Source organism: Hypanus sabinus, chromosome 6 (genome assembly GCF_030144855.1).
Source record: "Hypanus sabinus isolate sHypSab1 chromosome 6, sHypSab1.hap1, whole genome shotgun sequence".
In the NCBI taxonomy this organism is placed as follows: domain Eukaryota; kingdom Metazoa; phylum Chordata; class Chondrichthyes; order Myliobatiformes; family Dasyatidae; genus Hypanus; species Hypanus sabinus.
This window is the reverse complement of record NC_082711.1, coordinates 98,485,228-98,511,464: the sequence shown is the minus strand read 5'-3', so window position 1 is coordinate 98,511,464 and position 26,237 is coordinate 98,485,228. Positions and strand designations below refer to the sequence as shown.

At 39.2% G+C, this 26,237-nt stretch overlaps 1 protein-coding gene across 2 annotated transcripts in view; it reads right to left on the bottom strand.

Annotated features, from left to right (window-relative positions):
- Positions 1–26,237, bottom strand: part of LOC132395716 (aryl hydrocarbon receptor-like) — a 186,136-nt gene that overhangs the window by 25,864 nt on the left and 134,035 nt on the right. Inside the window, exons 5-8 of one of the 2 annotated variants that reach the window (XM_059972662.1) lie at positions 24,473–24,596; positions 12,514–12,644; positions 8,450–8,652; positions 936–1,045 (exon numbers count right to left, since the gene is read on the bottom strand). In XM_059972662.1, coding sequence (XP_059828645.1) covers positions 936–1,045; positions 8,450–8,652; positions 12,514–12,644; positions 24,473–24,596 — 568 coding nt within the window. Of the gene's footprint in view, positions 1–935; positions 1,046–8,449; positions 8,653–12,513; positions 12,645–21,347; positions 21,729–24,472; positions 24,597–26,237 lie in introns of those variants that run through there. The other variant, XM_059972663.1, reaches the window with a different exon arrangement.

Here is a 26,237-nt window from a genome sequence, read left to right as displayed (position 1 = left end):
ACTGTTCCACATAACCCACAAAGAGGCAGGCATAGCTAGGGTCCATGCGAGTGCCCATAGATACACCCTTGGTCTGGAGAAAGTGGGAAGAGCTGAAAGAGAAGTTATTAAGTGTGAGTACCAGTTCTGCCAACCTGAGGAGTGTGGAGGTGTTGGGGAACTGGTGAGGTCTATTGTCCAGAAAGTAGTGGAGGGCTTTGAGGCCTTCTGGATGGGGAATTGAAGTGCATAAGAATTGGACATCCTCATGAAGTATAGCTGCTGACATGCCTTCTTTGTGACTGCGTCAATATGTTAGGATCAGTCCTCTGAGATGTCAATGCCCAGGAACTTAAGCTGCTGTTCCTCTTCACTGCTGATCCCTCAGTAAGGACTGATGTGTTCTCCTGACTTCCCCTTCCTGCAGCCGACAATCAACTACTTGGTCTAACTGTCTGAGATGAAAACATACTGCAGCACCACTCAACCAGTCGATCTATCTCACTCCTGCATTTTTATCCCCGTCATTCCAGTTTATTACAACAGTTAACTTCACCACTAGGGTGATTGTGATTGCTGGTATAAGCCATCCCTCTTCTAAAACCTTCTCCAAAAACCAATTCTAGTCCCAGGAACCCAAATCCTTCCTTTCTACATCATCTCTTCAGCCATGCTTTCAATAATTCATCTTCCATTAACAGACTCACTGGCACTTGGCATTGCAAGTAACCTTGAGATCATGACATCTAATTCATCACTTCACTCCTTAAAATCAACTCGTATTACCATATCCCCTGTTGGATCTACACAGTGGTACAATATGCACCACAGCCACTGGTTGCTTATCCTCACCCTTTTCATTGTTTTTGACATCCTTTGATTGACCCTGTGTGTCTGGACAAATTGGTGTCTTTTTTTTAAGGAAGTGCACTGGAAAAAACCAGAAGACTACTTACTTCGGACGTGGCTTTCTGCGCAGTACATCATGTCAGCTACATGAATAAACTGATAGCCCGTTCCGCGCATGCATAATTCAGCATCTGTGTAACCCAGGACTATCTTCCCTCTGCAAACAAAAAAGAACAGCATTTTTCTTTGTGTGTACCTGTCACATCAGAATGCAGAAATGCTATTAATTTTCCAAAATGAAATTGTCAGTCAGTGAAACTTTCTCACTCACATTCATTGGGATGAATTTATTATTATTTCTAATGGTCACACATTAGCCAAATATTGCTTATGAGATCAGAAATCCCATACTATAAATTGTAAGTTGCTGCATATAAAACCAATGCATGTAAAAAAAAAACAACCCAAATGGAATACAAACCTCCTAAATTAAAATTAAACAATTGTAGACTCAGGGTGCTAGCTGCCAACACAGCAACTTGTACCTAATAGCTACACTTGTCCACAGATGATGTAAGAAGACAAACCTAAACTAAACAGGAAATGTATAAGAGGTTGAAAAAATCTGAATATTTGCATAGATCCAGTCACAGTTTGTTCCCCTGCTGAAGGAAACTTAAGTGCCTTTACAGAATAAAAAGCAAAAAAACTTCACTTCACTTACTAGAAATCAGAAACATATGAAATGATGGTGATACTCAGGAGGTCAGGCACCATTTGTGGAAAGAGAAACAGAGTTAACTGAGATTTTCATTCATATCAATGATAACCCTGTTTCTCTCTCTACAGATACTGTCTGATATCAAGAATATTTCCATCATTTAGTACTTTTAGTTCATAGTCTTACATATCATATACAGAAAAATATGGTTCCTTTATTCAGGAAATACAAAGGTAAGTTAGCCCAACTTATAGTATTTTGTTGAATTTTAACAAAATTCAAACAGTCCCAGAAACTGGCCAAGTTCTGCTGTAGCAGGTTTGACCTGAAATAGCATTCATGTGCCTTTGCACTTGAATGAAGATTTCATCGTCATGCAAAGAAAAGTAAAAATCAGGCTACACTTTTTTTTAAATAGGCTGTACCAATGTCCAAAATTATTTAAAACTCAAGTATGATGTTTTCTATATTTAACAATTTAATTTCAATTTAATTTCATTTTCAGAATGTTCTAAAAGTTTATGAATATTAGGGTTATACAAACAGACTGAAAATCATGAGAGATGACAAAGTTACTGAGTTTGGCCTTGCATTAATCAACCTTTTTTTTAAAAAATAAAGATGAGTTTATCCTGCTCTGCACTCATATCTCAGTCAGCCCAAGAAAAGCTCTGCTGCTTTGCTCTGATAGTCTCACCCAGCAAGATCGCCTCAACAAGTGCAGACCAATTCAGTGCCTGACGATGAAGTTCAGTAGCGAGTGCTGGCAGTGAGTCACATTCAGCAAAATATGGGTCGGCGATGAAGAAAAATAATCTGAGTCACAACTGAGGTATCAGACGACTAGAGGATAAGTGATATTGAACCTTTACTTGAGATGGGCGAGCTTTGATAAGCCAGGGAACTACAGGCCAGTGAGCTTACATTCATGGTGGGGAAGTTACTTAAAGGGATTCTGAGGGACATGTTTTATGTGCATTTGGAAAGGACTGATTAGAGATAGCACGACTTTGTCCATAAGACATTTGAATTTTTGATGAGGTGACCAAGAGGGGGACAGGGCAGTAGATGTCACCTACGTGGACTTCAGCAAAGCTTTTGATAAAGTCCAGCATCGTAGGTTAATGTGGAAGATTAGAATACTTGGGATCAAGGGTGAGCTAGCCTGAAAGTAGTAACACAAGCAGAGAATGTGCCGAGGAGGGCTTATTGTATGCTGGCCTTCACAGGCTGAAGCGTTAAATATAAGAACTGGATGGTCGTATTACAATTGCACAAAATGTTGGTTAGGCTGCAGCTGGGACTTTGTTGTCATTTTTATTATGCCACAGGATAGATGTTTTTATGGCAAAGAGGGAACAGAAAAGATTAACAAGGATATTGCCAGTTTTGGAGTGTTAAGAGATACTAGAAAATACTGATTCATAGGGTGATGTGCTATCAATAACTCTAGGAGACTGGAAGTACAGTACAAAATGATAGGCTTTTATTAACAGCAAAAATGGGCACAACTATGGTGAAGACTGAGGGAGGAGCAGTGCCCCAATCACCTTTATACAGGGGTCTGTGGGAGGAGCCACAGGAGCAGTCATCAGAGGGGTGTGTCCAGACAGGTATACATGGTTTACCACACAGGGTATGTTGTCTTCCCCTCTGCCATCAGATTTCTGAAAGGTTCATGAACACTATCTCTTTTTTTTTGCGCTATTTATTTATTTTGTAATTTATAGTAATTTTACATCTGTGCACTATTTATGCAAAACAACAGAATTTCATGTCATGTAAAACAGTGGCAAAAAAACCATACGTTTATTTCCCTGGGAGGAAAGGAAGCTGTAAAATAACATAAGTCATATTAAATTACGAGAGGTGTAGACAGAATAGATGGTCATAGTTTCCCATGTTAGGCATATCTTAAAGTAGAGCTTAAAAAGCTTAAAGTGAGAGAGAGAGAGAGAGAGTAAAGGGATCTGAAGGGTAAGCTTTTCACACTAAGTGTGGTTGTATTTAGAAATGAACTTCCTGAGCGGGTGGTGAAGGCGGGAATAGTAGCAACATTTAAGAGGCATTGAGGTAGGTATCAGAATGAGCAAGGCAAGTGGAATTAGTATAAGTAGACGGTCAGCATAGACATGGTGAGAGAAGGGGGCTGTTTCTATGTGTATAACTCCATGAGTCTAAATAGAATTTACATTGCCACAGTAGTTCTGGTAGGGAAACACTAACATTTTTTTTCTATTCAGTATAATTCCTAAAATGGAATAAAATGAAAGACCAGTTAATTTGTTTTTAGTGACCTTGGTTGCACCCCAAGAACCTAGCTTCTATTAGCAGTCAAATTCTGATACATCTCAATATCCAATTACATCAGCAGTCTATCACATAATTTCATGGATGCAAGTTAGCTACCCATCCCAAAGATATGCCAAGAAATCGTACTGTTATTTAACTTATTATATTTTCTGACACGTTTCCTCTTTGTCATTGTAATTATTTTGAATAACTCTTTTAAATCTATACCATTCATTCCCATAATCACTGAAAATGTCATTCCTATACTCAAACCCATGTTATTCTGAATTGTCTCTGAGCCTTTCTTAACAAGCTGATTACTGTAGATTCTGGACTACAGAGCGCACCTGATTAAAAGCCGCACGCTCTAATTTCAGAAAGAAAATCAATTTTGTACTTGTACAGGCCGCACCAGATTTTAAGCTGCAGGTGTCCCACGTTGTAATATGAGATATTTACACAGAAAGATATTACACGTGAGGATTTTTTAACTTTTAATTAAATCTGTATGGTCACATAAACAAATATATATTGCAAATGCTTTTTTTCGAACAGTGCCTGTAACACAGCTACTTTTAAATATACATACGTATCGGTAACACACAAATTACATTGCGTATACTTTTTTACTGAACAGTGCACGAACAACATTCCAATATCTCCTAACGACTGGTAAAAAAATATATATACTGCAGCCTACCAGGAAAAGTTATTGATCGCCTTCTTCATCTTCCTCCTGCACACTAAAACCATCAAAGTCCTCTTCTTCAGTGTCCAAATTCAATAACCTCAGGATCTCGTCACTCTCTTCAGTCTCTTCGTTGTCGCTCTCACTTGAGCGCACGCGGTCCTCTTCATCACTCAGCAGTCCAGCCTTTCGAAACCCGTTGGTGATGGTGGATGTTGTGACACGGCTCCACGCATTTAGGATCCACTGGCAGACTTGAGTTAAAGATGCTCTTCGCATGCGTCCTGTTTTGGTAAAGGATTTCTCGCCGCTAGTCATCCAAGCCTCCCACTCAACGCGCAGTGCCACTTTAAATGCCCGGTTCACGCTGATGTCCAGTGGCTGCAAATACTTCGTGGTGCCCCCAGGAATCACAGCTGGAATTGAGTTTGTACTTTTGATGGCAGCTTTCACTGAACTTTCATTGTCAGCCGCTTAAAAATCACCATCGGTGGAAGCTTTAGTCCGGATGCTGTGCAGCTCAGAACACAAGTAAAATGCGATCTCTCATGGCCACTTGTTTTCAGTGTGATGGACGAGTCACCTTTTTTATTAACAGTCCAAGTGAGAGGCAGGTCAAACGTCAAAGGTACTGCATCCATATTTATGATATCATCTGGCCCGATGGAATTCTCCGCTATCTTTGTTTGAGTGAATGTGCGGAAGTTAGCAAGCTTTTCCTCGTGGTTGGGAGGGAGCTGCTGACACAGAGTCGTGTGTACCCTGACGGACAGGCCTTTTCGTCTCATAAATCTAAAACACCACGATGGCCCACCTCTAAAATCTTCGATTTTCATTTTGGTGGCGACTGCTTTAGCCTTCAGTCTGATCTGCACAGTGGAAACACCGCGGCCGCCTGCTCTCTGTGTGTTAACCCAGTCTTCAAGAAAGTTTTCAAGTTCGGGCCATCTGCTATGATTACCTCTGAAAGCTTTTGTCGTCTTTTTGCATTGACTCAGTTCTTCACGCTGCCATCTCCACCGTCTCAACATCGATTCATTTATGCCAAGATTATGTGCAGCAGCTCGATTTCCTTCTTCAACCGCCAGATTGATCGCCTTTAACTTAAAAGCTGCATCATATGCTTTTCTTCGAGTGTTTTCCATGTTGATGAGGGTGAGTACAAATGACTGATTTACAATAATTTAATTGTGAAAGTGCGCTTGATTTATCGTACAATTTCATTGGACCTCTGTGAACTACTCATCAATTTTATTGGTCTACTGTTACGAGGCAAAATGTTTTTGGCGGCATGAAAAAAAACATGCATTAGCCGCACCGTAGTATAGGCTGCAGTGTTGCAGCAGTGTTCAAAGCGTGGGAAAAAAGTAGCGGCTTATAGTCCAGAATTTACAGTAAGTATCATATGTCATTCTTGTTGTTTCTTGCAACCTTTCCAGAAGCATAAATATCCTTCCTTTAGTCTAAGATCAGAATTGGATACAGAAATTTTGTGTTTTGATGCTTTTAATATCTTTTAAAAGGACATGTGCTCAGAAATTCAGGGCAGTAGTCATAGTACTCCTCCAAGAGGACCATAACTTTGTTATGGTTTGGAGGCTTGTGTGCCTCAATAACCTGGAGAACTATATTGGCGAGAGTCTGAGCTTTGTGCTTTGGCTCTTGGTAGGGCTGTCCATCCCAAACAGGTCAAAGGATAGAGGGTAGACTAAGAGTGGTCCATCAGTCCTCCAAGTTCATAGAAACACAGAAAATAGGTGTAGGAGTAGGCCATTCGGCCCTTCGAGTCTGCACCACCATTCAGTATGATCATGGCTGATCATCCAACTCAGAACCCTGTACCTGCTTTCTCTCCATACCCCCGATCCCTTTAGCCACAAGGGCCATATCTAATTTCCTCTTAAATATAGCCAATGAACCGGCCTCAACTGTTTCCTGTGGCAGAGAATTCCACAGATTCACCACTCTCTGTGTGAAGAAGTTTTTCCTCATCTCGGCCCTAAAAGGCTTCCCCTTTATCCTTAAACTGTGACCCCTTGTTCTGGACTTCCCCTACATCGAAAACAATCTTCCTGCATCTAGCCTGTCCAATCCCTTTAGAACTTTATACGTTTCAATAAGATCCCCCCTCAATCTTCTAAATTCCAGTGAGTATAAGCCTAGTCGATCCAGTCTTTCTACATATGAAAGTCCTGCCATCCCAGGAATCAATCTGGTGAACCTTCTCTGTACTCCCTCTATGGCAAGAATGTCTTTCCTCAGATTAGGGGACCAAAACTGCACACAATATTCTAGGTGTGGTCTCACCAAGGCCTTGTACAACTGCAGTAAGACCTCCCTGCTCCTGTACTCAAATCCTTTTGCTATGAATGTCAACATACCATTTGCCTTTTTCACCGCCTGCTGTACCTGCATGCCCACCTTCAATGACTGGTGTCCAATGACACCCAGGTCTCGTTGCATCTTCCCTTTTCCTAATCGGCCACCGTTCAGATAGTAATCTGTTTTCCTGTTCTTGCAACCAAAGTGGATAACCTCACATTTATCGACATTAAATTGCATTTGCCTTTAATTTGCCCACTCACCTAACCTATTCAAGTCACGCTGCATCCTCTTAGCATCCTCCTCACAGCTAACACCGCCGCCCAGCTTCGTGTCATCCACAAATTTGGAGATGCTGCATTTAATTCCCTCGTCTAAATCATTAATATATATTGTAAACAACTGGGGTTCCAGCACTGAGCCTTGTGGTACCCGACTAGTCACTGCCTGCCTTTCTGAAAAGGTCCCGTTTACTCCCACTCTTTGCTTCCTGTCTGCCAACCAATTCTCTATCCACATCAATACCACACCGCCAATACCGTGTGCTTTAAGTTTGCACACTAATCTCCTGTGTGGGAGCTTGTCAAAAGCCTTTTGAAAATCTAAATATACCACATCCACTGGCTCTCCCCTATCCACTCTACTAGCTACATCTTCAAAAAATTCTATAAAATTCATCAGACATGATTTTCCTTTCACAAATCCATGCTGACTTTGTCCGATTATTTCACCTCTTTCCAAATGTGCTGTTATCACATCTTTGATAACCGACTCTAGCATTTTCCCCACCACCGAGGGTTCAATTCAAAGCTGACTGGTAAAACAAATTGTTACGGAAACAGCAATGAAAAATCCTTCTACATCTGTGTGCAGTGGTATTCCTGAGTCTCCACATGGAACTTGCATAACTAAAAGTACTGAAAACTGAACCACTGTACACTGAAGGAAGGCGAACACTGCCAAAGATGGAGGACCTTCATTGCTGCCCAAATCGTCAGTGGCATAACAGGCAGTAGAGAGTTGAATATTCCATGATTTTACACCTGGCATCTCTAGGCTATATAACTAGTATTAATTTCTCCTTTCTGTGACTCATACAACTGAGAATTATTAGACTGTGGATTATACAATACTAAGAAAATAATACTAAATTTGCATAACTTGGACGCTCTCCAAACTGTGCAAGCAGAGTACTTAATGTATAGTTATGAATTTACTCACCATTTGACATCCTGACAGGGATGTTGCATTACTTAATATTTGAATGGAGTGATGAAGGTGTGTAACATTTTTATTGCCACATAAACTCATCTCATCAAAATTTCCAATTTGTACCTCCATTGTGACTTAGCAAAATGCTACCTCACCTCTAATTTGTTTTCAAAATTTAGTTGCTGCTTATTATCACCCAAGTCCTTTGCTATGTTTAATTACACGATAAGTTACTTGGTCTTCTAAGGACCTGACATATTGAATAATTTCTGCCATTCAAAAAATATTGACAAGTTAAAGCAAACAACACAAGTGTATAAGGTTTTAATAATTATAAAGATAATGCTTTAGAAAATTGAACTTTATAGCAAATATTTTCTACTTACTTAGCATCACAGCCCATTGGTGTGAAGTCTAATTTGTGTTTGGTTCTGAAAATTAAATTTTTGGTTCGGATCTCCAAAATGGATGGAGGCTGCAGAGGGGTTGCTACCGCAAACAAGGCCAACTGTGGGGGGATAATTGAGCCATCTTTTCCCTTCATATTCTGTTCATAAAGAAACTTGAGTCTACCTTGAAAATTCATAGCCTGGAAAGAAAGAGTTAGAAATTAGTTGGTGCAACACTTCTAATCCAGGTTATAACAGTTAAAAGCAAATTAGTTAAATAAAAAAGGACAAGGGCTTTGCCATAATTGAAGAATTTGGTAAAATTGCTTTACAAGAAAAAAAAATTGATTTCTTCACATGATGGCATGAATTATAGTAAAGGGATCTGGAAATACTCAATAATTGCCCATATTGCTCATACCAACACAGATTTATAATCCATAGTGAAGGCATTTACAGATTTAAAAGCATTTCTAATTTTCAATTTTACAATAGCTCAATACTGTGCATCAGAAAGCAGAGCTACACAAGTATAAATATACAAACACAATGCTCCAATAAGTGCAGTTCTGGTTATCAATTTGTATTCTTCTTTGGTTAGATGTGAAGTTTAATAAAAGGGAAAAGGTATCAATGTACAGTATTTAACCACTGACAAGTCTAATTGACATTGATGATGAGAGCATGTTGTCTATTAGCATTAATTAGTTTTTAGGGAGGTACATGTTAATCACAGTAGTCAGAACTGACTTGGGAGAATGTGCAACCAACTTCATTAGTATTTCATGTAAAATAGCGTGCTGATGAGGGTAATACAAAAGCAAATTCTGCATATGTTTGAAATCTGAAGTAAAAGCAGAAAATACTGGAACTACTCGGCTAGTCAGGCCACAACTTTAATATAGTCTGCATATATTCTAGTTAACATTGTCAAGGATCTCCAGGACAGACTGGTTGTAGAAGCCACATCTAAGCAAATGGGATTGAAACTGGATTAAAATTGTTTAACTGGGAAATAGCAAAGGACAAAAGTCAAAAGAAGATACTCAGATAGGTACAAAAAGAGCAAATGGAATTCAATCTGCGTGAACAAATAAGGCAAATTAATATATGGTAGGGGATACTAACAAGTGTGGTGGAGCTTGTAGTGCAGGCCTAGATTCCCTAGGTTTGCGGGACAGGTATGTAAAGGATGGATACCCATACATACAGGATACTTGTCTTTGACTCCAAGCCATTGCTTCAAACTGTGTACATTAATTAAGCTCTTGGCAACAGTATGTCATACAATTCTGGCCTGCATATTACAGAAAAGCTGCAACTACACAGGGAAGGATGCAGGGGACTTACAAAAATATTACAACAGAATTGGAGAAATAAAGTTGTGAGTGGAAGTCATTTTTATTTGGGTTGTTTTCTTTGGAACAAAGGAGACTAGGGAGGTATTTAACTGAGATGCTTGAGGCTGACATAGAGGGAACCGGATAGGTACAATCATTCATCGAGGAGGGTGGGTTTGTTGGTTTGGAAGCCCCACGAGACAGACCATAGAAGCCTCTACCACTACTCTGGTAGTGCATTACAGACATTTACCACTCTCTGTGTAAAAATAACTACCCCTGATATCTCCCCTATATATACCTCCACTCACCTTAAAAGTATGTTCTCTGGTGCTCGCCATTGTCACCCTGGGGAAGAAAATTACTGGCTGTCCACTTAATCTATGCCTCTTATAATCTTATATACTTCTGTCAAGTCACCTCTCATCCTCCTTCACTCCAAAGAGGAAAGCTTTAGCTAATTCAATCAGGCTCTCTAAAGATACATTCTGTAATCCAGGCAGCATCCTGGTAAATCTCCTCCCTAATGCTCTAGCATCAAAGGGGAATAAACAAAGGCATAAATTTAGTGTTCAATCACAAATGAGCTTTAGAATATATCTACATATTACTCTTGCTAATCAACTTTCTTAAAATACATTTCTTCAAAGTTCTCAATGAGAAAAGGCATAGCTGTAAGGCTACATCCACACTATGCCAGATAAAACCGTAACTGAAGCTTTTTCTCTTCGTTTTTACGCTCCGTCCACACTAAAATGGCGTTTTCATCTCCCGAAACCGGAGCTTTTCAGGAACGCTTTCCAGGCTGGATATTTTTGAAAATGCTGTTCAGGCAGATCAGTGTGGACGGGGTAACTGGAGACTTTTGAAAACGCTGTCAGATGGCAGCGCGCTATTTTCATTGTTTTCTTGAACGCAACCTAACAATTTCAGAACAGACGGCAAAGAGACTGAAGCTAGAAGAGTTAGAAACGTACTCACCAAATACTTTGACCCATAACTTACTGAATAAATAAGTATACTGTACTCACTTTGCCCTGTTTTCTGTCCTTGCTCGTATGAAGGCGGGTTACCTATTTATGCAAGTACTTCTCTGACAATAGATGTTAACAGCCTAATGCAACATAGTATGGAAATACAAGATAACACTAATGCAGAGATGTTTTATACATTTAACAAGGTGCTTTATTAATGCAACAGAGTTAGTCAGTTTTTCAATGTTCATCATCAGCCAGTTCATACTGCTGGTGAAGTCCGGGTCAGTTGCCTCCATACACTCCAGTATTTTTCTTTTTACTTTTAAGTTCTCCTGCGTGAGAGCCAACAGCTGAACATTGTTTTAAGTTTTGCTAGTCTGTAACTGAACAAACGCGCACTTTCACACCGAGATTCAACAACAAACATGTTGCTTGTTTTCGGTAGATGTGTCCTATGCATGCGCAGTAGGACGAGATTCGCCGAAATCTCCGTTTCAATGTAGACAGAGACTTTTAAAAACACATAGTGTGGACGCCTATCGTTTTTACACGAAAACGGCGTTTTCAAAAGTATCTGGTCTAGTGTGGATGTAGCCTTAGGCTAGAGGATCCTTTAACTCTCAGGTTAGAAGATCAACACCTCGTATTCAATTCAACCTGACGGCATGAATACTTCCATTCCCCACTCTGGCTCACCTCTTACCTCTTCTGTTCTCCTCACCTGCCTATCACCTCCCCATAAGGCCCTCCTCCTTCTCTTTCTCCCATAGCCCACTCTCCTATCAGATTCCTTCTTTTTCAGCCTTTTATCTTTTCTACCTATCACCTTGTTTATACTGGCTTCCTCTCCCTCTCCCTACCTTTCCATTCCTGATGAAGGGTCTCATCCCAAGATGTTGATTGCTTATTCCTCTATACAGATGCTGCCTGGTGGACACAGTTCCTCCAGCATTTTGTATGTGTTCTGCCTTTCCAGCATCTGCAAAATGTCATGTTTAACATCAACTATACACTCCACCTGGTCTTGAACTTTTCGAACAAGCATACATCAGGGCAGTGAAGGAAAAAAAGGGTTCATGTATAGGATCTCCTTAGTCAATAGGACTGAAAAATATTGAAGTTAACTGCACAACTATTGAGTAAGAACTGTGAATAGAGTTACTGAGTTCTGGCGCAGGGATACAAATGAAGAGAGGGAAAGAATTACTGACTTAATGGACAGTGAGTTGAGTGGGGAAGGGGTGAAGAGAAATGAGACAAGAAAAATAACAAAGGTTTCAATTTTAAATATTGTTAATAATCTCCAACAGCAGCTGAAAATCAGAGGGAATGTTCATTTTAATGATTAGTAATAATTAATATAATACATGGAGTCAAGGATCAAAAATCAACCTTTTGGAGTGAATTTTGTCCGTCTCTACAGAGCAGTCTCACTGCACTTGGACTGTTTAAAGATCAAGTCAAATAACCAGAAACTGCTTTTACACCTATTTTTTTTACATGTGTTGCCCAACTTCTCCCTGCTCAAGATGCTTTAACATTTGAGAAAAGATCATTTATTTTTATTGAATAATTTGTATTTTATGAGAAAATCCCTTAGGAGTTTATAATTATAACCCATACAGTTCATGAGATGATAGCATTGGTAAAACAACGTTACTTAGTAAATAGTTATTGTTAAATAACTTCACATGAAAACTGCAAGATAAAAAAGAAAATGCACAATGTCAAAAGATAACTTTACCAGAAATCCAGATGAATTATCCAGGAGACATCTTAACCTGCATACAAAGTTTCTTTCCAAAAATGGTGACTTTTCTGGGGGAAGCTGCTCGGGACTATAATGACTCATGGGCATTGAAAGTCCATTTTCACCTGAATAAAAGATAATTTCATGAGACATACACCAAGAATGTATAGAAATATAAAAGTATGGCTTATTTCCTAGGACTTTCTATTTTTACACTTTGTCCAAATTAAGTAATATCAAAAACAGCTATGAGCATCTGTGCTAGAAATCAGATTGGATATAAAATTGCAATCTGGCCTGAGCTTGACCTGAGAGGACATTTATAATCCTCACATTCATCTCTCTCTCCCTCTTATGCACATATGCAGCCCACACTTCTCTCAGTTAACCTCCATCTACAAGTCACAGCCAGATATACTGATTATGAAGCACAAATATTTAAGATAATCTAAAACTAACACATGTATTTTTATCATTCTAGGGCAAGGTATAAGGGATCAAATCAAAACAACATTTTTTCATGAATTAAATGCTACATTGTCATTTTGAATCTTAAGCAATTTAAAGGCAGGAATATCATTATTGACTGACAGTATCAACAGCAAATTACCATTAATGATTCCTACATTCTCACAATACATATACTACCTGTCACCCCCTGGCACACCTCAGCCTCGCTCAGCTCGCTTCCGTCTAGAGGGAGCAGCCTTCGACCCCGCCAATCTGAATAATCAGTTTGTGTGGATGCTGTGTGATGTGTCCCCCCCCCCACCAAATAACACACAGTACACCATATCCGATAACAAAGAACGCAGTTACAAAGAAAAAGAAGAAACCCCCTTACACCAATAAGAAACCCCTTTACATATAAAAAGAGGATATTTGGAATGGGTGGAAGAACAGAATTTCCTTTAAGGTGAAAGAAAATACTGTATATTGCAAACAAATATGCATTGATAACCATAATTCAAATAATTTAGTTAATTTAGTTACCTCCTTCGGAGAGTACAACAAATCATTTGATTGCCCCAACAGAAAGGACAGTACTTTTAAGAAAGAAAGGAGTAAAAGAATTTCTTCGCAAATGGGCCAATGAGCAGAAGTACATTCAGTGGCCACTTTATTAGGTACTCCTGTATGCCTGCTCACGTGGCAGCAATTCAATGCGTAATGGCATGTAGACTTGGTCAAGCAGTTCAGCTGTTGTTCAGGCCAAGCTTCCAAATGGAGATGCAATGTGACTATTGAGTAATTGTCGGTGCCAAATGGGGTAGTTTGATTATCTCAGAAACTGCTAAACTCCTGGGATTTTCATGCATAACAGGCTCTAGACTTCAGAGAATAGTGCGAGAAACAAAAACATTCAGTGAGCGGCATTTCTGTGCACAGAAATTACTTGTTAATGAAGGCGGTCCGACTGTGGTGAAACTGGCTCAAGCTGATGAGAAAGGGACAGTAACTAAAATAGCCACGCATTATGACAGTGATGGACAGCAGAACATCTCCGAATGCGCAACACGTTGAATCTCAGAGTGGATGGGCTACAACAGCAAAAGTACACGAGGTTCCACTCCTGTGAGCACGTTATTAGGTATATTCCTGTACCTAATAAAATGGCCACTAACTGTAATGCTCAACACTAAATGACAATACAGACGAAACACTTTGGCAAAACTCAGATTATTGTATTGAAAGGATTTTGCAAACAGATAATTAAAATTCCAACTTGGCTCTTTTTGAAGAGAAGCATCCCATTTAAAGTTCTGTAAACTGTGTCACATTAAAAAAATATTTTATGGGGATTTGCACTCATCTAAGCAGGTGAATAGAGATGCTGCTCAATATTTTATTGATAGATAGACCATCGCTGGAAAATGCAGCTCTTGCTTAGTAGTGAATTAACCTAGGTTATTTACTCAACATCTGAGTATAACCAACAAAGTCAAGTTAATATTCGGAAAACCCAAGAGTAAAAAGAGTTAAATAAAATGAAAAACGAGAATAAGTCCATTATTAATAGTACTTGTATCTTTTCTCAATTATTGATCAGTCATATTACATGCTTCTGGAATTTTTGTATATTTTATTATCTAAAATTGCCTTACTTAGAAAAAAATAATTAAATATTGGACCTCAAGAGTTTAAAATACATCACTTCTACACCTGCATGAAAATGTGCATCCTAAATAGAAATAGCTACTAAATATTTACATAAATAAGACCCATAAGACATAGGAGCAGAATTAGGCCATTCAGCCCATTGAGTCTGCTCCGCCATTCCATCCTGGCTGATCCTGGATCCCACTCAAACCCATATATCTGCCTTCTCACCATATCCTTTGATGCAATGACCAACCCAGAAACGATCAACTTCTGCCTTAAACATACACACGGACTTGGCCTCCACTGCAGTCTGTGGCAGAGCATTCCAGAGATTTACTACTCTCTGGCTAAAAAAGAATCCTCCCTACCACTGTTCTAAAGAGTCACCCTTCAATTTTAAGGCTGTGCTTCCTAGTTCTGGATGCCTCCACCATTGGAAATATTCTCACTACATTTGCCCTATCTAGTCCTTTCAACATTTGGTAGGTTTTAATGAGATCCCAACACATTCTTCTAAATTCCAGTGATTACAGGCCCAAATTTGCCAAATGCTCCTCCTATGTTAATCCTTTTATTCCCGGAATCATGCTCGTGAACCTCCTCTGGACTCTCTCCAATGACAACATGCCCTTTCTGAGATATAGTGCCGAGAACTGTTGACAACTCTCTAAGTGTGGCCTGACTAGTGTATTATAAAGGCTCAGCATTATCTTCTTGCTTGCTTTTACATTTTATTCCCCTTGAAGTAAATGTTAACATTGCATTTGCCTTCTTTACTATAGACTCAACCTGTAAATTAACCTTCTGGGAGTCTTGCACAATGACTCCCAAGTCCTTCTGTACCTCTGACGTTTGAACCTTCTCGCCATTTAGATAATAGTGATTGTTTCTTTACTATTGTTATTTACTAAATAACTATTGTTTCTTTTACCAAAATGCATTATCACACATTTCCCAACACTGTATTCCATCTGACATTTTCTACCCATTCTTCCACTTTGTCCAAGTCTTGCTGCAATCACATTACTTCCTCAGCACTACCTACTGCTCCACCTATCTTTGTGTCATCTGCAAACTTTGCCACAAAGCCAACAATTCCATTATCTAAATCACTGACAAGCAATGTGAAAAGCAGTGATCCCTATACTGACCCCTGAGGAACACCACTAGTCACTGGCAGCCAACCAGAAAAGGTCCTTTTATTCCCACTCGCTGCCTCCTGCCTGTCAGCCATTCCACTATCTTCCCTGTGACACCACAGGATTTTATCTTGTTAAGCAGCCTCATATGTGGTACCTTATTAAACATCCAAGTAAGGAATCTGAAAATCCAAGTAAGGAACACCCACTGCCTCTCCTTTGTCCATTATGCTTGTTACTTTCTTGAACAGCTCTAAGAAGTTTGCCAGGCATGAGTTCCCTTTACAGAAACCATGCTGACGTTGACTTATTCTATCATTAATCTTCAAGTACCTCGAAACCTCATCCTTAATAATAAGACTCCAACACCTTCGGAACCACTGAGGTTAGGCTAACTGGGCTCCAATTTCCTTTCATTTGCCTTCCCCCCTTCTTAAAGAGTGGAGTGATGTTTGAAATCTTCCAGTCCTCTGGGACCATGCCAGAACCAAGTGATTCTTGAAAAATCATCTTCAGCAACCTCTCTCAAGACTTATACACTTTAAGAGCATTGAGGTTGCCTGCCAACTTTTCCTTTGTAATAGCAATGGCACTCACTCCTGTTCCCCGGCTCTCAAGGACCTCTGGTGTTTTCCACAGTAAAGATAGATACAAAGTACCCATTAATGTTCATAAATCCTGCCTCTCAGGATCTTTTCCATCAACTTACCAACCACTGAAGTAAGGCTCACTGGTGTATAATTTCCTGGGCTACCTCTACTCCCTTTCTTGAATAAAGGAACAACACCTGCAACCCTCCAATCCTCCGGAACCTCTCCCGTCCCCATTGATGATGCAAAGACCATTGCCAGAGGCTCAGCAATCTCCCTTGCTTCCCACAGTAGCCTGGGGTATATCTCATCTGGTCCCAGTGACATATCCAAATTGATGCTTTCCAAAAGGCCCAGCACACCATCTTTTTTTAAAATGTCTATATATTCAAGCTTTTCAGTCCACTGTAAGTCATCCCTACAATCACTAATTCCTCTTCCATAGTTAATACTGAAGCAAAGAATTCATTAAGTACCTCCACTATCTCTTTTAGTTTCACAATACTTTTCCACTGTTACACTTGATTGGTCCTATTCTCTCATGTCTTATCCTCTTGCTCTTCACATACTTGTAGAATGCCTTGGGATTTTGCTTTCCTTAATCCTGCTCACCAAGGCCTTCTCATGGCCCCTATGGGCTCTCCTAATTTCATTTTTAAGTTCCTTCCTGCTAGCCTTATAATCTTCTAGATCTCTATCATAACCTAGTTTTTTGACCCTTCCATAAGCTTTTCTTTTCTTCTTGACTAGATTTTCAACTGCCTTTGTACAGCATGGTTCCTGTACCCTACCATCCTTTCCCTGTCTCACTGGAACATACCTTTGCAGAACGCCACACAAATATCCCCTGAACATTTGCCACATTTCTGCCAAACAGTTCCATGAGAACATCTTTTCCCCATTTATGCTTCAATTTCCTGCCTGATAACTTCATATTTCCCCTTACTCCAGTTAAAGGCTTTCCTAACTTGTCTATTCCTATTCCTCTCCAATGCTATGGTAAAGGAGATAGAATTGTGATCACTATCTCCAACATGCTCTCCCACTGAGAGAACTGACACCTGACCAGGTTCATTTCCCAATACCAGATTAAGTACAGCCTCTCGTCTTGTAGGCGTTTCTACATACTGTGTCAGGAAACTTTCCTGAACACACCTAACAAACTCCACCCCATCTAAACCCCTTGATCTACAGAGATGCCAATCAATATCGGGGAAATTAAAATCCCCCATCACGACAACCCTGTATATTACTGCACCGTTCCAGAATCTGTCCCCTATCTGCTCCTCAATGTCCCTGTTGAGATTGGGTGGTCTATAAAAAACACACAGTAGAGTTATTGACCCCTTCCTGTTCCTAACTTCCACCCACAGAGACTCTGCAGAGAATCCCTCCATGACTTCCTCCTTTTCTGCAGCTGTGACACTATCTCTGATCAACAGTGCCACGCCCCCACCTCTGTTGCCTCCCTCCCTGTCCTTACTGAAACATCTAAAGCCTGCCACTCTAAGTTGCCATTCTTGCCCCTAAGCCAACCAAGTCTCTACAATGGCCACAACATCATAGCTCCAAGTACAAGTTTAACCCCGTCATCCCTGTCATCTCGTAAACCTCTTCTGGACACTCTCCAACACCAGCATATCCTTTTTTACATATGGGCCCCAAATTCCTCATGATATCCAAATGTCCTCTAACCAATGACATAAACCCTCAGGATTACATCCTTGATTTTATGTTTGTCTTCCCAAAATAAATCCTAACATTGCATCTGTCTTCCTTACTATTGACTCAACCAGCAAATTAATCTTTTGGGCATCTTGCATTCGGATTTCAATGCCTTTTTGCACCTCAGATTTCTGAATTCTCTCCCCATTTAGAAAGCAGGTGCATGACCACACACTCCCCGAAACTATACTACATCTGCCAATTTGAATGGGCAAAATTCCATAAAACAACTGGTTGTAACGCATAGGTCATCTGTACAGCTTTGTTTAAGATATCCAGAGTCGAGGGAAAGATTAATGTTTGCATAGTAGATGATTAGAATAAAATCGAAAAGTAAATATTTTATATGCTCATATGAAGAGAAAATGAAGAGTATTTGAATGAAGTGAAGTCTGTTAAGATAATGTAAGATTAGTGCTGAACGGCCAGAAGTAATTCTTCTTTCCACTTCAGTTCTCATGTGGCTTTATCAAAGATGTAAATAAAACGTGTAAAGCATCATTTAGAAGATATTGGCAATAAAATCAAAAATTGTAAAAACAGCAAATGAATCAGGGAGAGCAGGTATAATTACTTTACGATGATTTCTTTGAGCTATAAATGTGTTGATAAAGCTTGAAAATGAGAGCAGAACAAAATATATTGTATAAACATAAATGTGTCATGTGTATAATGATGCACTAAGTTTTTCTACTTTTCTAATTGTGCACACAGAGAAAAGACATCAGATACTATATACTTTCACATATTTAATAACTAATAATTATACCATCTACCTTTGAAAACAAGAAACAAAACATAACCTGCTAAATATTTCCAAGCTTTTTTAAAAAAAAATTCTAATCACAGACTGTCACACTGACATTGTATATCTGGTTAAGAGTGGTATTTCTATTCCTTAAGACTTCTATAGCTTTCTGATCTATCTTTAGTGACTAGTGGGTACCATTTCCAGGGTGGCCATTATGGTTAAAATAAAAGGTCCAGCAGGTGAGCAAATTTTTAGAAACTGCACAACTCTCAAACTATGGTCATTATGACAACACTAGAAGCCAGATCTATTTGAGGCTGTGCATCATTATTGAATTTAGTATAAGTTAGCTCTGCTCAAATGATTTACTTGCCTAAACCATTGGATCAGCTTACAGTTTCTAAAGTGGTAATGCATGATTTGAAGCTTACTGTCTGTGCTCAGTTTAGCCAGCAGCTGTTGTGAAAATGCACATTTATGAACAAACTTACTCCAAAGTTGTGGTAATATTTAAATGCATTTCAAAATTATCAAGTCTACAAGTACACGAGTCCTAAAATAATATTTCTGTAACTCTTGTTAATGGAACTATTATTATCATGCTTAGTAATATACTACATTTTTAAATCCATGGTCATGGATATAAATTATTTAGTGTATTTTAAAAACTCTTAATGCAAATTACTTGTGCACATGTTTTGCAGAAGAGTTTTAGACAATCTTGACTTACTTCCACTCCAGCTTTCTGGGCTGAGGTATTTGATGAAATCAGTGTGGGAATCACAAATTGTTCAATGGATGAGGTGGAGGCTGACAAGTGGTTAATTTGTGATGTAGTGGCATATCTGTTGTTCCAGCTGTAGACAGTCCACAACTTAAGATCACATTGGAGGGCAGGGATCACTGTTGTCTGTTAAACTGTGTGCCAAGTCAAAGGTCTTGATCTTCTGTTACCCTTTTTTCTCTTAACAGATGGAAGGTTGTGCTGGTACATTTAAAGTGAAGGTAAATTTCATCATTAGTCTGCCTTTGACGTGTGATGGCTTTTGACATTTGGGAAGTAGTCTAAGCTTTCCAGTATCTAGTTCTGAACTATATAGATGCAGTACAGAGTAGCAGAAGCAAGTTTGCGCAGGACAAACATGTAGATATTAAATGCAAAGCATCAATCTTGTATGCTTCAATGAATCAATCAACAATTGCTTGAAGCTCAGCGTTCAAGCTTGTATAAACAAGTTTATGTGTTCATCTCTCTTTTAAATTAAAATACTACAGACCGACTTTTCTTTAACTTTCTGATAACCCTCTCATCCTAGTAATTAACTCATAAACCTCTTCTGCACCTCTTCTGAAGGTGTATGATAAGATCCTGAACACATGGATTTGAGGTTAATTTACTGGCATGGACTGGGAATTAGTTATCAGACTAAAAACAAATAGTGAGAATGAAGAGATAACTATCAGAATGGCAAGCTGTAAATTGTGGCGCACCATAAAAATTGGTTCATATTTTACATTAATGATTTGGTGGGCATTGTAAATGAGGCATGACTGTGAATACAGAGAGGATTTAAAGAAGACACGCAGGACTAGTTAAGGGACAGATCACTATATTCAGAATATCCAGCTCCTGTTCTACGTGTTTGTAGCCTTGACACTTAGTTAACTGGTCCAGTTACATTTTTGGTGAACAGTCATCCCTTGGATTTTTGGAGGTGACAAATTCAGCAACAGTAACATTGTTAAATGTCATGATCTTTGCTTGTTAGAGATATTTGTTGCCTATCAGTGGAATCATGCAAATATTACTTGCTACTTAATCAGCCAAGACTCATCTGCAAATATATAGGTGATTTATTATCTGATTTTTGCCAATAACAATTGTAATAATAGATAGACCATGATCACCAATATAATGATGGTGATGATGATTAGCTGATTATTTACTAGTAGAACAAAACATTGCATAATCAGCAATAACCTGGTGATTGTGTTCCAGCTGTAACTCATCTCCCCTTGTGCCTGATGACTCTAACCAGTGAACACTTTTCCAACCAATTCCCATTGACTGCATTTGTGGTCCAAGCCTAAAATGTCTGTTTTTGGAGTTACGCAAAAGTAGAAATACCAGCAGAACAAAATAAAATCATCTTGAAATTCATCTGCTCCAAGGAAGGTGTTTTAATGGAACAATATCTGAGGTATTTTTGAGGTGCAAAATGCTGCTACAAAGCCCAATTTAAAATGGTGGGCAGAACTGCAGACCTTGCACATTAAGTTTGCTGAAATGCCCATCCTCAAAATGTCCTGGCATTGCAGACCAAGAAGAGTAAAACAGTTTACAGTTATGAGAAATATTGAAGAGGGATTGAATGAAGGCAGAAGTGTAATCAAAGATAGGAAGGTGGAGATATGGGGATGTTAAGGACACTGTTGCAAGGTGGAACACGGGCACGGAGGCCAAGGAGGGAGACGCTGCCGTTCTAGCGAGCGTGGGAAGGGTTCCAAGGGGGGTTTTACCTGGAGTCTTGGTCTCGGTAGATAATTCAGGAACAAGGCCAGACTTAGGCTATATCCACACTACGCCGGATAAATCCGTAACCGAAGCTTTTTCTCTTCGTTTTTATGCTCTGTCCACACTAAAATGGCGTTTTCATCTCCCGAAACCGGAGCTTTCCAGGGTGGGTATTTTTGAAAATGCTGTTCAGGCAGATCAGTGTGGACGGGGTAACCGGAGACTTTTGAAAATGCTGTCAGATGGCAGCGCGCTACTTTCATTGTTTTCTTGAATGCAACCTAACAATTTCAGAACAGACGGCAAAGAGACTGAAGCCAGAAGAGTTAGAAACGTACTCACCAAATACTTTGATCCATAACTTACTGAATAAATAAGTATACTGTACTCACTTTGCCCTGTTTTCTGTCCTTGCTCGTATGAAGGTGGTTTACCTATTTATGCAAGTACTTCTCTGACAATAGATGTGTAACAGCCTAATGTAACATTGTAAGGAAATACAAGATAACACTGATGCAGACATGTCTTATACATTTAACAAGGTGCTTTATTAATGCAACAGAGTCAGTTTTTCAATGTTTGTCATCAGCTGGGTCAACCTGTCCGTGAACTCCCTGTCGGTTGCTGCCGTACGCTCCAGTATGCTTTTTTTTAGTTTTAAGTTCTCCTGTGCAAAAGCCAACAGCTGTCTGTTGTTTTAAGTTTTTCTAGTCTGTAACTACACAAACTTGCACTTTTATGGCAAGATTCAACATCAAACATGTCACTTGTTTTCGGCAGATGTGTCCTGTGCATGTGCCGGAGGAGGAGATTTGCCGATATTTCCGTTTCAGTGTGGATAGAGATATTTTCCAAAAACGCTATCGTTTTTACGCGAAACCGGTGTTTTCAAAATTATCCGGTCTAATGTGGATGCAGCCTTAGAACTGATAGTCCTAAACACGATGGAGTGAGGTTACTTGTACACGAGTCAGCCAACCAACTGGCACCTTCTAGTAGTGGTCACAGGATTCTTATACTACTGTTGGATGGAATGCAGGTGTTCGTAATTATTGGAACCTGGGAACAGCTTGGGAACTAAACGTGGTGTTAAAGCCCCAATTCCTGAGTAAGACAGCTGGGTGCAAGAAGGGACCATGACACACTGGTGTGCCACTGGCTGTTAGGCGGGGAGTTGAACTTAAAGGAGAGCAAGTTCAAGGTCACTAGAGGGAACTCTGCTAACAGAAAGTTTTTAAAACTTGAAGGGCATCTATTTGTAACTGATTTCACGCACCAGTATTTACCAACTGTTACTTTTTAAGTTAATTTTCATATAATGGACCTCAAGTTTGTTGTCAAAACCTGCTTTTGCAAAGTTGCTTACATTTCTAAGTAGACCTCTTACACGTAAGTGAGTACTGCTGGCATAAGAATGATATGTGCATTGTACTGTACATCATTGCACATACATGGATGTCCCCTGCTTTAGTATGCCATACACAAATCAACATGTTGGGATGTATGTAATAAACAGGATTAAATTCTGTTCTGCAGCTCATTTAAATATTGCCTGATGCACTAAAATACCTAAGCCAATTATGCAACTGAAAACCAAGGCAACAACTACCACCCAGTCGTTCTAATATCCACTATCATGAAGTACTTTGAGAGGCTGGGCATGGCACACAGTAACTCCAGCCTCCCAAACAATTCCAACCCACTGCAATTCACCACTGTAACAGGTACTCACCTCCTGAGCATCTGGACAGTAAATATATCTACATTAGATTACTGTTAATTAATTACAGCTCCATCTTCAGTACTATAATTCTCAGCAAATTCATCACCTAACTCTGAGACTTGAGAGTCAACTCTTCTCTCTTCAACTGGACCTTTGACTTACCAACCAACAGACTGAAATCTGTAAGGACAAGCACAACACCTCCAGCATGAGAGTTCGGAACATTGGTGCTCCACAAGGTTGTGTCATCAGACCCCTATTCTACTCCCAGTGTACTATGACTGCATGGCCAGATTCTGATCTAACTCCATTTACTTGTTTGCAGGTGATACCACTGTGATGGGTTGTACCTCGAATAATGAGTCTGTGTACAGGAAGTAACTAGAGATTAGTAACATAGAGTCATGACAACAAACTTACTCTCAGTGTTAGCAAAAGAGCTGGTCGCTTACTTTAGGAAGGAAGTAGTGCACATACTCCTGTCTTCATCAACACTACTAAAGTTGAGAAGGTTGAGAGCTTTAAGTTCCTTGCAGTGAACATCTCAATAGCATATCCTGGTCCAACCAAATTGACACTATAGCCAAAAAAGCTCACCAACAGCTCTACTTCCTCAAGAGTCTCAAGAAATCTGGTATGTCCCTATTGACCATTGTAAAAAGGCCAAACTTGCATTTGCTTCTTTAATTACTTGTTGTATGTGGTGCTTATTTGCATGGGGTTGCTGGCTAGACTTCTTAATAAAAGGAAATCTGATTTTACTGTTGAAAATATTTCACTTATATTACCATTTTAATCATAATTTTTAAATCAGTTTTTAAAATTTGTTAAAAAACTAAACTATTTAGACAACTCACCCAAAATGCTGGAGGAACTCAGACCTGATGGAGGTTCTCGGCCCGTAACATTGAGTTTATTCTCTTCTATAGATGCTGTCTTGGCCTGCTGAGTTCCTCCAGCATTTTGTGTGTGTTGCTTGGATTTCCAGCATCTGCAGGTTCTCTCTTGTTTGTGATTAATCTATTTAAAAACTTTCTTGGGTGTACAGGATCAGCTAATTAGCCCTCTATATCCAGAAAAGGGGAGCAAGTACCGGCAGTAGGGTTATATTCTGGGCAGTAGGCTAGATTTATCAAAGTCCAGGCCTCTAAGCCAATAACTACACCATTTATATCTTGTTCAATTGAATGCTGATACAAAAACAGAAAAATTAAAGGAAAAGCAAACAGCTAAAATACCTATAACAATTGTCTAATTCCATTGTCTATGTATTATTGATACAAGTTACAATATGCTTTTCAAGGCGTGGATTAGTAGAGATGCAAGTAAATTGAATGAACTCTTCCTTCTGCTCAGGATGGGGGTTTTACTTATTATTTGAGACTTTAAGTGAAACAGTAGAATTACCTGGATGCTCTTTGCCCAATTCAACATTTGGTTCTGGGTTCAGAGCCCAATGGAGCTGTCGTCGAAATTCAGCTCTATCTTCAGTATGGATCAACTCAAATACACTCTGATGGATGATATCAGACTGAGGACAGAAAACAAACACATTTCAATTCAACTTTATGACTCCTGTTCAATACTTTCTGTCCTAACCAAATAATTCTAATGGAGTTAACTCAATTATTTAAGGTGAGCGTGATAAAAGTTAGTAGAACAATTCATTATGTAAAAACCGGCACAAACATAATGCTTACAGATAACAAAATAAATATATAATGCCACCTTAGCCTTTAAAAGGAATTAAAACTGAAAATATTTTTAATTGACAGGCCTCACAAGATTTCACTTCTATTCCCTTTGCAAACCAGTCAATTTAAATCAATACTACCCATGGATGAAATATCAATTTTACACAAGGTGAATAATTTCAGAAAACTAAAACTCATATGCTAGATTCCAACATTACTGTAACACAATTCACACACAATCAAGTCAGAAGCATTTTAAAAGACATTACCATTTACCGTCAATTGCAGTTATATAGGGATTAAACAATCATTTATCATTCAGGAAAAAAAGTTTTAACTGTACTTTTCATAAAATACAATCACCAAGTTGATTCTACTTTGATTAGAACTCATAACTAGAAATTCTGAGAAAAATAAACAGTTATGTGGCTGCGTTCAGTGGTTTACTTTTGGTAAACCACTGACTCTCTTGAGCATCCGGATACTAATCTATTCAATGAAAGCTGGTTATAAGCTATAAGCCACTGAACAATTTTAACATACTGTAGGTCAATGGTGCTCATCACTTCCTGTCAATGACCTTATGTACAGACACTGTTGTGCCTAGCATCACCTTATGAACATACAAACAATTTATGTACATATAAGCTATCGTGTATTTAAATTTCTTGCGTTGTTTTATATTATTATCGTGAATTATCTTACTGTTCTTTTTTGTGCCTTGTCAAATCCAGAGAAACAACTATTTCATTCTCCTTTACACTTGTATACTGGAATTGACATTAGAAGTTTCGATTGCTTTAGGAGTTTAGGAAGATCTGGTATGTCACCAAAGACACTTGCAAATTTCTACAGATGTACCATGGAGAGTGATCTAACTGGCTCCCATCTGGTATGGGAGGGTGGGACTATTGCACAGGATCAAAATAAGCAGAAGAAACTTTTAAAGTTAGTCAGTTCCATCACGGGCACTAGCCTCCACTGTATCCAGGACAGCTTCAAGGAGTGATGCCTCAGAAAGGCAGCATCCATCATTAAGGATCCCCATCACCCAGGACATGCCTTGTTCTCATTATTACCACCAGGAAAGAGGACAGAAACCTGAAGGCACCATTTCAAAGATTCAGGAACCACTTCTTCCACTCTGCCATTCGATTTCGGAATGGACATTGAACCCATGAACTCTACCTCACTTCTTTTTTATTTCTATCTTTGCACTACTCATTTAAGCTGATTACTTAATATAGATACTTATCGTAATTCACATTTTTTTCTATTGCTATGTATGGCGCAGTACTGCTGCTGCAATGACAACACACTTCGCAACGTGCCGGTGATATTAAACCCAATTCTGATTGTGACGATCTTGAACCCTCATGCATGTCAGCACCATGCAAACATAAACACCATACCTGGAAGTAGGTACAGAGGAGATGTCAGGGGTAAGTTGTTTTTTTTTATGCAGAGAGTGGTGAGTG